The sequence below is a fragment of the Otolemur garnettii genome, unplaced genomic scaffold (genome assembly GCF_000181295.1).
Source record: "Otolemur garnettii isolate 467f Iridium unplaced genomic scaffold, OtoGar3 scaffold00029, whole genome shotgun sequence".
In the NCBI taxonomy this organism is placed as follows: Eukaryota; Metazoa; Chordata; class Mammalia; order Primates; family Galagidae; genus Otolemur; species Otolemur garnettii.
The window spans coordinates 13280716-13292726 of NW_003852424.1; the positions used below are offsets into that span (position 1 = coordinate 13280716).

Genomic DNA, 12011 nt, shown 5'->3' on the forward strand with positions numbered 1-12011 from the left:
TGGGGATTCGAACCTGCCACCTTAGGTGTACGTGGCTGGCGCCTTAGCCGGTTGAGCTATAGGCGCCGAGCCAAGTCCTTGATTTTCATGTTGACTTTTTTTTTTATATTACCTGCTATCTTATCTGTTGGAGTTTTCCATCGATTCTTTCAGGCTTTCCAAGTGGTCATATTATCTGCAAAATGAGTTGTTGTTTTTCCTTTCTAATTCTTATATATGTAATTGCTTTTTCTTGTCTAATTGCACTAGGCACTCCAAAAAAAACGTTAAGTAGTAGGATATTCTTGCTTTTTTTTTTTTTTAAACAGTCTTACTTGTCATCCTCTGTATAGTGCTAACTCTTGGCTTCAAACAATTCTCTTGTCTCAGCCTCCCAAGTATCTGGACTCCAGGTGCCCATCGCAATACCCAGCTATGTTTAGTGACTGGAGTCTGGCTCTTGCTTAGGCTGGTCTTGAACCTGTGAGCTCAGCAGATCCACCCACCTTGGCATCCCAGAGTGCTAGAATTATAGGTGTGAGCCACCTCACCCGGCCAGATTTTCTTACTTTTGATTTGGTGGTGAAAATTTCAGTGTTTGCCTGTTAAGATGCTGAGTGTCGGGCAGCGTCTGTGGCTCAAAGGACTAGAGTGCTGGCCCCATATGCTGGAGGTGGCGGGTTCAAACCCAGCCCCGGCCAAAAAAAAAAAGAAAAGAAAAGATGCTGAGTGTCTAGGTGGTACCTATAGCTCAAGCGGCTAAGGTGCCAGCCACATACACAAGAACTGGCAGGTTCGAATCCAGCCCAGGCCTGCCAAACACTGAAAACTACAACCAAAAAATAGCCAGGCATTGTGGCAGGTGCCTGTAGTCCCAGCTACTCTGGAGGCTGAGGCAAGAGAATCGCTTAAGCCCAGGAGTTGGAGGTTGCTGTGAGCTGTGACATCACAGCACTCTACCCAAGGCAGTAGCTTATTTCAAACAGAGGCTCTGTTTCAAAAAAACAAAAAACAAAAAAAAAAGATGCTGAGTGTCACATTACAGTGTTAGACCCATTTCACAGATAAGGAAACTGAAGGTCCCAGGGACAAAACAGTCCCAAAAGAAGAATAAGAAAAAACCAAGAGCCAGAGCCACACCCTGACACCACCCATGCTTCCACCCCAACAGGAGATTGTCAACTTCAACTGCCGGAAGCTGGTGGCTTCAATGCCACTGTTTGCCAATGCTGACCCCAACTTTGTCACAGCCATGCTGACCAAACTCAAGTTTGAAGTCTTCCAGCCGGGTGACTACATCATCCGTGAGGGCACCATTGGCAAGAAGATGTACTTTATCCAGCATGGCGTGGTTAGCGTGCTCACCAAGGGCAACAAGGAAATGAAGTTGTCTGATGGCTCCTATTTTGGGGGTGAGCCTGTGGGGAACAGAGCTGCAGCCTTTGCAGCAATGCAAAGGGCAAGGTGGGGAACTGTCTTCACTCCGTGTGGCACCAATAGGAGTGTGGACTGTGGCTAGGACAGGTGTCAGGAGTAGCCTCTGGTAGAAAGGCCAGTGCCTGCCTAGGTGCAGAGGCTGGACCATGCTCTTGGGGTGGGGAGGGTCCTGGGAGTGTGCTGGGGCAGTGGGTGTTACCTCACAGCTGAGATGCCTTCTCTTGGCCACATGCAGAGATCTGCCTGCTCACTCGGGGCCGGCGCACGGCCAGTGTGCGGGCTGACACCTACTGCCGCCTCTACTCACTGAGTGTGGACAACTTCAATGAGGTGCTGGAAGAATACCCCATGATGCGACGTGCCTTTGAGACCGTCGCCATTGACCGTCTAGACCGCATTGGTGAGTTGGCCATCCATGAAGGGAGGGAATCAGGCTGTGACAGGAGGGATGTGGCTGGTGGCCCTCCAGGTTCATTTGAATTCTAACTGATCCTCTGACCTACCATCCTACTCTGGCCAGACACAGCCTGGGTTTCCTAAGGAAGAGAAAGCATGGAGTGTTTGCAATTATGCTCATTTGTCAAGTGCCTGCAGTATGCTGGAGGAGCAGATGGTGGGCCACAAGGCTGACTTAGGGGCTGCAGCCTGTGCACAGCATGACCTGTTTTATGCAGTAGATGCTCAATACCTGTTTGCTATATACAGCAGGCACTTGATATGCTTGCTCTACCCAGCAGGTGCTCAGCCTGTACACTGTAGTCCTTCTATGTATACAGCAGGCACACCTGCTTGCTCTACACAGAAGGCACTCCACATGTGCCTGTACATAGCCACATGTGCTGTACATAGTAGGTGCTAGTGCGTGCTCACTGCGCACAGCAAGCCTCTGTGGTAGATACAACCTTGTGTTGATGCTGCCTCCACTGCAGGCAAGGCCCTGAAGTGGGAAGGAGGCCTGGAAGCTACAGCTAGGGAAGCCTAGGAGAAGGGTGCTGGGGAGGCAGGTGGGAGACCAGACACATAGGATCTACTGTAAATCAGGAGCACTACAGAGCCCTGCCAGGTTCTAGGTAGGGGTAACCTGATCAGATTTGCTTTCTACAAGGGCACATTGTCCAGGTGGGAGTAGTGGCCTGGGGGTGGACCATCTCAGGACAAGGAGTGGTGGAGGACCCCTTAGGTGACTGAGAGGTGGTGCCCTCAGGACTTGCTGACAACTGGATGCAGGAGCCAGGGAGATGGTGACCCTGATGCTATTTGGAGAAATGAAGACAGTAGCTGGAAAAGCTAGGCTGGATAGGGAGGAGAGGTGCTAGGGTGCTTGCTAGTAACAAAAACACTCAACAGGTTTGTATGTGACAGGCATTCAACAATTTGCTCGATGCAGTAGTGTTCAACAGATTTATGAATGGCAGGTGCTTTGGTATACTTGCTATATACAGTAGGTACTCAGCACTTGGTATAGCCAGGTGTTCTGGGTATGCTTCTTGAATACTTTAGGCACTCTTGAATGCTACAGGCACTCAATATATGATTCCTGTATATAGGAGATGCATTTGCATACTTGGTTTAGAGTGATGCCTCCTCCATGTAAACAGTAGGTATTCAAATACATGCTTGCTGTATGCAGAAGGTGCCCCATGTGTATAGCTATACAAAGTACTACTTGTTTTCTATTATACAGCAGGTACCCAATATGTGTTTCTTATAGACAGAGAGTGCTCCTTATGTCCTCATTTTATTTAGTAAGCACTCAATACCTGCTTGTTTTGCATAGCAGGCACTCACCCTGCACACAGCAGGTACTCTGCACCTAGGCCCTGTAGGCAGGAGGGGCTACATGTGTTCTTGTTCTATACAATAGATGCTCAATACCTGTTTGCTATATACAGCAGGCACTTGATATGCTTGCTCTACCCAGCAGGTGCTCAGCCTGTACACTGTAGTCCTTCTATGTATACAGCAGGCACACCTGCTTGCTCTACACAGAAGGCACTCCACATGTGCCTGTACATAGCCACATGTGCCGTACATAGTAGGTGCTAGTGTGTGCTCACTGCGCACAGCAAGCCTCTGTGGTAGATACAACCTTGTGTTGATGCTGCCTCCACTGCAGGCAAGAAGAACTCGATCCTGCTCCACAAGGTGCAGCACGACCTCAACTCGGGCGTGTTCAACAACCAGGAGAACGCCATCATCCAGGAGATCGTCAAGTATGACCGTGAGATGGTGCAGCAGGCCGAGCTAGGTCAGCGCGTTGGCCTCTTCCCGCCTCCACCACCACCACAGGTTACCTCGGCCATTGCCACGCTGCAGCAGGCTGTGGCCATGAGCTTCTGCCCACAGGTGGCGCGCCCGCTTGTCGGGCCATTGGCCCTGGGCTCGCCACGCCTCGTGCGCCGTCTGCCCCCAGGGCCCGCGCCTGCTGCCTCGCCCGGGCCCGCGGCCCCTACCAGCCCCCCGGGCGCGCCTGCCAGCCCTCGGGTGCCGCGGACCTTGCCCTATGGCGGCACGCCCGGCTCGCCTGCTGCTCCCCGGGCTGGGCCTGCCCTGCCTGCACGCCGCCTGAGTCGCGCGTCTCGCCCGCTGTCCGCCTCACAGCCCTCGCTGCCCCACGGGGCGCCCGGCCCCACGGCCTCAGCGCGCCCAGCCAGCAGTTCCACGCCACGCCTGGGGCCCGCGCCCGCAGCACGGGCCGCTGCGCCCAGTCCGGACCGCAGGGACTCGGCCTCGCCCGGCGCTGCCGGTGGCCTCGACCCGCTGGACTCCGCGCGCTCGCGCCTCTCGTCCAACTTGTGACCCTCGCCATGCCGCCCCTCGGCCAGGGCTGGCCAGGGGTGGCCTGTCATTCAGACCAAAGCCATGCCATTGCGCGCTGCCCCGCGCCTGCCCGCCCCAGAAGCCATAGAGACAGTAGGTAGTTGTAGTCGGATGGGCGGGCTAGGCTGGCGGGGGAGCCTCCTCCAAACCCCCAGCCATCACCCCTCACCGCCCTGCGCCCACCCCCATTGCCCCTGGCCCCCATCCCCCCAGCCTCGTGTGCGCGTGCGTGCGAGGGGCTCTCTTCACCTCGGTGCCTCAGTACCCCCAACTGTAAGGTGGGAAAGGGGTGGCCGGTGGCCTGGAGGAGACGGCTGTGCAGTCCAGCCCGCCCCCACCTCTTAGGTGGCTTTACGATGAGGATTGTTTTTTAAGTGCAATACTTGGCCTGCTGGCTTCCTGCTGCCCCCACCGCGCTCACGCAATAACCGGCCTGGCTCTGTCCCTGTGTGCCCCATGGTGCCCTCCCTGGAGTGGGAAGCTCCCAGCACCGCGCCAGGAGAGGGGTGGGCCATCCTGGCCGTGAGGGCAAGGCCGGGGTTCAACGTGGTGATGAATGTACTGATGAGGCGAGGAAGCAGCGCCCCCACCGCGGCCCCCCGCCCCATTAACCTTCACACTCCCATTCCGCGCAATAAACGACAGCATTGGCGCCCAGCCTGCAGTGTCTGATTGCTTGGGGTTGGGCCCTAGGTGGCTGGGCGTCTCTTCCAGAAGGCATCAGCTCCTGTGGGTGACAACTTAACTTTATTTACAATATGGTACACAGTGGGTTTGGTCCCACTATAAGCCTAGGGACATCAGCTGAAGAAGTACGTGGATTGCTTCACCTGCTCTAAGTCAAAGGCCCCTGTGGAGGAAAGAGATGGGTATGGGCACAAGAAGTGGAGGCCGGGAGGCCCTGTTCCCACCGTCAGAGAGCCACCCGTCCCCGCTACCCTACCTGTCTCAGGCACAGACTGCAGCATCTCCATCAGCTTAGTGATCTGCACCCGCTGGACTAGGCTCTGGTGCTGGAGGCTAAAAGCAAGTGGAGGTGAATCCCCACAGAGGCACAGGGATGGGGCACCAAGAGGTGGGTAGAGGAGGCCTCACCTGGGGCTGGAACAGAATCGCTTCACCAGGAACCTGGATAGGTCCTGTAGGATGGGCTGGCTGTGCAAATGGATAAACTGCTCCCGGCACACCTGGGGAAGTAGGTGTAAGCACCAGGTCAGGGAGGGCCTGGCACCAGCCTGCCCCAAACCTAGGTGAAGCCACTAGAGAGCAGACATGCTTGGGCCACCACAGAGCCAGGGGTACCTGGTTCATGACGGGGACATCAGCAGCATGGGTCCAGAAGCAGTCATGGACAGAGACAAAGGTGAGGCCCTTCCTGCATCAAAGGGGCCCGTGAGGAGGGCTGGCCATGTGCCCACCCGCAGGAGAGGCCTCCTTCAGACCCCAGGAACACCCATCCTCCGCCAAGCCTCCCCCACCACAGCAAGCATGGGCTTTACCCTTGTGACTGAAAAGGTTCTCAGGAAGCCCCATCGCCCTCCAGAGTACAGCAGGCTTCCAGCGCCCTCTATGGGGTGGCTGCACTGTTCTCCACCCCTCCCATCCCAGGGCTCTGTCTGCTACCACACAGCAGTGGATGTCCCTGGCAGGACTGTTCACACCTCTGCCCCTCTGGCTGCCCCTCACCCAGTGCCCAGGATAGAAATCCAGATCATCCCTCTATCCCTCACATGGCCTGTGGATAATGTCAGGACAAAGTCCAGGTGCCCTTGAACCTGAAGGGCAGAGCCTGCACCCTGCTCTCCCTGCATGGCCACAGGGACCCTGTTGTGTAGGAACTTTAAAGGCCACCTTCACCCCTCCTTGGCCCACCCAGCAAACCAGTCCTTGCACAGGCTGTTCCTCCTCTGGGCACCAGGGCCAAGATATGGCCAGAGTCCTCACCAAGTGCAGATCTCTGCCCCCAGATCCTGCCCTATCCCTCTGGACACTGTCCCTGAGGACCAGGCACACATGAATCAGGGGTACCTCTCCCATCCTGAAGGCCTGCAAAGCAGGGTCCCCACCTGTAGCAATGCAGGGCCGTGAGCATCATGTGCGAGGAGTCCAGAGAGTGGATAAAGTTAGGGGGGAACCCATTCTTCTGCTTTAGTGTGTTGGGCTTCCTGGGGGACAAAGAAAGGGTGCTAGGGGTCCAGTCCATGCCCACAGTCCCACCCAGTACCCTGCCCAGGCCCTGGCTCACTGGCTGCTGTCCTTGCCACTGTTGCAGGTGATGCTCTGAATCCCTCCTTTGACCTGAAGGCAGGGCAGAGGGAGTTGTGAGGCCCATGCCAGGCCCAACCCAGTGTGAAGGGGGCCAGGGGTTCACATACCAAGACCTTGGAGTCCTGGTGGTAGGGCTGGACAATGGGAATGCCCAGCGGCGTGACCCATTCCACCGCTGAGCCTGCATTAGAGATGAGGCGGGCGCTCTCAGTCAGCCAGTGCTGTGGGCAAGGGCCATCTCAGACCAGGGCTTCCACCCAACAGATACCCCACCCCCACCTGGGAGAGCCATGGTCCTGAGCCCCAGTAGGGGCAGGACAGGCTCACCTGGATGGCCCGGGTGCCTGAGAACATCTCCTGGAGGCTGTGGAACACCTGACGCACAAGGTAGTGAGAAGCCTCCCACACGAACTCCTGGGGAGGCAAGTCTGTGGGTGGGCTGGGGGCGGGTGGGGGAGGGCTGGCCCACTCATACCCCCCAGGGGTACAGGGTTGTAGAAGATGAAATCCGGGGAGCTGACATGAGACAGCTGAGGGAGATGAGCCCCAGCCCAGGAGCAGACAGTAGTCTGCAGGAAGCCAGAAGGCTGGTCTAGGGTGAAACCAAAGCATTTCCCAAGGTCATAGGCCCACGTGCTACCTGGGGGAAGTCACTGAGTTCCCTGAGGCGCTTCTCAATCTGCAGGCGCCCACCATATCGGGTGACCCCGTAGACTACAGTCATCACTGTCTGCTTGACCACCTTGCGGCTGATGAAGCCCTCCAGCACCTGGGCCACCTGCAAGCCCTCCTTGGCATCCTGTCTGCGGAATATTTCCACCTGCATCAGCAGGCAGCCGTCAGAGCCATGTGAGGCAGCCTGGGACTGCCCAGCCCTTGACATCTCCCTACAGAGCTCTCATCACACTCCCGGGCATAGGGCATAGGCCAAGGCCATGGGGTCACCATGGGATCACTGGGGGTCTGCCATGCCCAATGCTTGTGGGCACTGATTCAAGGGCCTATGTCCTTGCCACATCTGAGATCACAGGTGGGCAGCAAGTGGGAGGGGCCCATGGTGCCCACCTGTGCAGCCACCCCGCTGTACACATCTTGTGGCAGATCCAATGGCATCAGGTTGACAGAAGCAGCACCTACACTGTCACGGCCCAGGGCGGCATAATGCTGCAGACCATTACAGGACCCATCCTGGAATGGCAGACAGGACACTATGGTGGTGAGGTATCCACAAAACAGAGACCATGACTCTGTTCCCCCCAAGGGCTCTGCTCACACTGTGAGCTCCACTGGATGCCAACATTGGGAGACAGGGGCCAGCCCCAAGTACAAAGGAGAAAAGGATTCAAGAGAAACAAGGGTATGGCGACCCCCAAATGACCCCAAGGTTGAGCAATTCTTAGAGCCACACATCCCAAAATCCAGTTACAGCAGGGAAGTAGCCCCTGAACCCTGCACCCTTCTGGGGCCCAAGGCTACACAGCAAGACTGTTGCCATCCCCAAAAGATACCCATGTTCTAAAGTGAAATCTCAAATGCCGAATGTCACGACCAGGAATACCTTAACATTTAAACCAGTGATTCTCAACCTTCCTAATGCCATGGCCCTTTAATACAGTTCCTGTGGGTTGCAACCCACATGTTAAGAACCACTGACTTAAACTCAACCTTGATTGACAGAGCACACTCCACAAACATTAGCATCAGCGAGGGTACAAGCCCAGGGCCCACCTGGTGAACAGGAAGGTGGGAGACGTAGGTGGCAGGGTTGGGGGTACGCACGGCCCTAGCGATCTCCATGCAGCAGGCCAGGGCTTGCCAGGGCTCATCTGCCCCCATCCACCACTTCCGGCCCTGAGGAGGACAGATGGGTGGCATCAAGTGAGGCCAGGGGTTCCTGAAGCCCAGGTGAAATGGAGAAACAGGGAGAACACACAAGACCAAACTGGCAAACTGGACAAGATACAGGAACGATGGCCTGGATGCCACAGGATAGAGAGAAGGCCTTGTTTGGGGGAGGAAGGCTATGGATAAATGAAGATTCTAGGTGGGGAGAAGACTGTGGACAGAAGAAAGTTCCTAGGGAGGGCAAAGGCTACGGGCATGGGATAGCTACTTTGGGTAGGAGCTGTTGATGGACTGGGGCAGAAAGATCAGAAGAAAAGGAAAAGGATTTGACTGGCAGTTTGTCCTGAGGTTCCAAGGGAAGAGCAATGATTAAGTCTGAAAGGCCAGAGGGCAGTGGCTGGGACAGACAGTGACAGTGGTGGGGATGGACAGCAGGGAGGGGGCTGTGCCTCATGGCTGGGAGCCCCTACCATCATAGGCTGGTCCGCAGAGTCCAGGATGTCATCCATCACCTCATCTGCAAAGGCCAGGCGTTCGTGTAGTGACGCACGCTTCTTGAGCCCAGTGAGGTTGGCCAGGTGGATCTTGAGCCAATCAAGGCCATGGGGTCCAAGTGGGCGGCCCTCTGCAAACTCGAGCAGGGCACGTGCCAAGTCACTGCCCAGGTGATTGAAGTGTGGTGGGCAGGGATAGGTGCGGCCACGGAAGTCCATGTTGTGAGGCAGCCAGAAGATGTGGTGCCGCAGATGCTGGGCCAGTGAGAGGCGGTACAGGGCATCTGCACGTAAGCTGTGCATCTCGCGGGCCACCTTCAGGCAGCGGGCTAGTTCCCGCCGCAGTTCAGCCTTACGGGCAGGTGGGGCATCAGGTGGCAGATGGCCTTCCGGTGGTCGAGGAGCCTCAGAGGCTGGGGGCGGCACACCAAGGTGGGAGCAGCCCTTGCCCCTGAAGAGCTCCAGCACCAGATCCAGCACACGCCCATTGACACGCCAGGCACAGTTGCCCAGCTGTGTGAGAGCATCTAGGGCGCCATGGAGCTCAGCAGGTGGGCAGCGCTCCAGCAGCCGCTGGTGCTGCGTGGTACCCTCAACTGCGCGCATCAGCTTGGTGGGACTCAGCAAGAAGGCACCAGAGTGAGGGGAGGTCCAGGGCAAGGGTGGGCACAGCATAGGCACGTCCACAGTCTCAAAGGTCAGTGTAGGCTCTGCTGCTTTTGCCAGAAGCTGCACAAAGGCTGGATGTGGCTTCAGGATGCCAATCTGGGGGCACAGACAGGCAGTCAGGGCCCTCTCCTTCCTGCTAACAGAAGGCAACTTTAAAAATAACCCTGACTACCACAGCTGACCTCTGGCAGGCATGTTTCAAGTCCTCAGAGGTGGAGCAGACAGCAAGGACTGCCCAGAGGTCAAGAACCTACTGTAGGGAGGGGACACATGACACTGCCACCCCCATATAACATTCCCCTGGACTTGGCAAGCCACCTCTCCCAATAAGACTCAGGACCCCACACCCACCTGGCGGTAGCTCCGAAAAGAATACACATGGTATAGCACCGGAATGAGCCTGCAGGAGCCCTGGGGTGCAGCCAGGCTGCCTGGCATCTGCACAGCCTGTACCAATATCTCAGCCAGCTGCCTGCCCAGCTGCAGCAGCACAGGCACAGGCCAGGGCTGCTCCCGCAGGGCTTTGGGCGGCTCCAGTGCCTCCCAGTACTGCCGAGGCAGGCAAGGTTCAGCCACCTGGAAGGGAGGGTTAGTCAGGAGCCAAGGGCTGGGTCTTCAGCAATGGATGCCCCCCATCACCTGCCCAGTTGGTTAAGCAACTACTGCCCTCATTCAGATGAGGGCATAGATCGGGACAGCAGGAAGGGCAGAGACAAGGACAAATCTGGCTGCCCCAGAGAGGGAAAGCAGCAACCTCACTACATGGACCCATGGCTGGGGCCTCAAGTTTCCCCCTCTAACTCCCCAGCCCTGTGACCTAGCACTCACCTGGGTGTCTGCAGCGAGAAGGTGCAGGTACTGGGTGTACTGCTGCTCCAGCACCTGCACCTGGTTGTTGAGCTTCTGTTTCTGCACCATGCGCCGGTTGAAGGCCCGCATGCCCAGCTCCTGGGCCAGGGCGACAAGGGACTCACCCTGGGCAGGCAGCGCATGAAGGGCCTAGGGGAGGCAGCCATGAGCCTATCGCCTTCCCCTCTTCACCCCATCCTGTCCCAGGGAAGCCAGCCTCACCTGCATGAGCAGCTGTACAAATTCATGCTCACTGAGCAGACACAAGAAGGGATAGAGTGTGGGGCGGCCCTCATGTGCCTCACGGGCCTGGCTGGCCTTGGTTTCCTGCAGAGCTCGAAGCAATGCTGTCTCCCACTGCATACGCAGGTTCTTCAGGGTCTTCCGCTGCAAGGGACAGGATATGGGCCAAGGTCACCATGCCAGCCCAGCAAGATCCAAACTCACAGGACAGGGTCTGGAAGCCTTTGGACCCCAAAGTCCTGCCTCAGCAGGCATGACCCCACAGAGACTTTGTGGGGACCTCAGTTGTGTCTCAGGAGAAGGGCCCACCTAGGGGCTATATATGCACAGCCGCAAGGGCTAAGACCCACCCTTAGGACCCCTGAGCCTCCATCTGGTGAAACTCCAGGGCCCAGCCTGCCCCCTATATGCCCAGGTCAAGCGACCGGCCTGTGCAGCCAAGCACAGCCCTCAGTGCCCTCACCGCATGCACAGTCTCCTCGGTCAGCACTGGGGCCTTCTCCACAGACTCCACACAGATGGTAGTGTTCAGCTCCATGTGGAGCTGCTGCTGAAACAAGCCCTTCAGGGTCTTTAGGGGCAGATGCAGCTTCGGGTAGCATACGGGGCTATCCTGGGGGAGGAATCAGGAGTGAGGGCCTGGGCGCCTGACTGAAGACTTGTGAAGAACAGCACCCAGCATGTCTACCTGCCCTATCCAGGAGCCCCCTGCCCTGGCACCAAATCCATCCCTGCAAGTCTCTTGAGTTATCCACCTCCACTGTTGACAAGGTAGAAAGCAGGGACAGTGTGTGAAGCAGGTGCTATCAATGACAGAGGAAAAAGGTGTGTGCCTGTCTGGGAGGGGGACTAGGCAGTACAGGGAGAAGACTGGGGCTGGCAGAGCCCAGAGGACAGTTCACTGAGTCCCTGGACAACTACTCCTTTGTTTTCTTTTTTTTGCAGTTTTTGGCTGGGGCTGGGTTTGAACCTGCCACCTTTGGTATATGGGGCCAGCGCCCTACTCCTTTGAGCCACAGGTACTGCCCCATGGATAATTGCTCTAACTGTGTGAATGCATGACCAGGCCAAAATAGATAATAGGTAAAATTTAAAACAGCAACTAAAACTCAACACCTTGGGAACTGAAAGTATATGTTGGGACGGGCGTGGTGGCTCACGCCTGTAATCCTAACGCTCTTGGAGGCTGAGGTGAGTGGACTGCCTGAGCTTACAGGTTCAAGACCAGTCTAAGCCAGAGTGAGAACCTGTCTCTAAAAACAGTCGGGTGTTGTAGTGGGAGCCTATAGTCCCAGCTACTTGGGAGGCTTGAGGCAACAGAATCACTTGAGCCCAAGAGTTTGAGGTTGCTGTGAGCTATGATGTCACAGCACTCTACTGAGGGCAATAAAGTGAGACTATATCTCC

The 12011-nt window shown here is 56.6% G+C and overlaps 2 protein-coding genes across 6 annotated transcripts in view; one reads left to right on the forward strand and one right to left on the reverse strand.

The window, feature by feature from the left end:
- The window catches only part of HCN2 (hyperpolarization activated cyclic nucleotide gated potassium and sodium channel 2), a 31351-nt gene extending 26460 nt beyond the window's left edge, over positions 1-4891 (forward strand). Inside the window, exons 6-8 of the mRNA XM_003788829.2 lie at positions 1151-1391; positions 1652-1816; positions 3533-4891. Coding sequence (XP_003788877.2) covers positions 1151-1391; positions 1652-1816; positions 3533-4215 — 1089 coding nt within the window. The 3' untranslated portion in view covers positions 4216-4891. The remainder of the gene's footprint in view (positions 1-1150; positions 1392-1651; positions 1817-3532) is intronic.
- A 70-nt stretch (positions 4892-4961) lies between these two features.
- Positions 4962-12011, reverse strand: part of POLRMT (RNA polymerase mitochondrial) — a 20091-nt gene continuing 13041 nt past the window's right edge. Inside the window, exons 6-21 of one of the 5 annotated variants that reach the window (XM_012804576.2) lie at positions 11068-11217; positions 10584-10748; positions 10341-10511; positions 9864-10088; positions 8820-9608; positions 8233-8355; positions 7570-7692; positions 7145-7324; positions 6832-6918; positions 6612-6725; positions 6482-6534; positions 6303-6401; positions 5539-5611; positions 5332-5423; positions 5180-5256; positions 4962-5086 (exon numbers count right to left, since the gene is read on the reverse strand). In XM_012804576.2, coding sequence (XP_012660030.1) covers positions 5037-5086; positions 5180-5256; positions 5332-5423; positions 5539-5611; positions 6303-6401; positions 6482-6534; positions 6612-6725; positions 6832-6918; positions 7145-7324; positions 7570-7692; positions 8233-8355; positions 8820-9608; positions 9864-10088; positions 10341-10511; positions 10584-10748; positions 11068-11217 — 2571 coding nt within the window. In that variant the 3' untranslated portion in view covers positions 4962-5036. Of the gene's footprint in view, positions 5087-5179; positions 5257-5331; positions 5424-5538; positions 5612-6302; positions 6726-6831; positions 6919-7144; positions 7325-7569; positions 7693-8232; positions 8356-8819; positions 9609-9863; positions 10089-10340; positions 10512-10583; positions 10749-11067; positions 11218-12011 lie in introns of those variants that run through there. The other 4 variants (XM_023512627.1, XR_002773149.1, XR_002773148.1 and 1 more) reach the window with 4 other exon arrangements.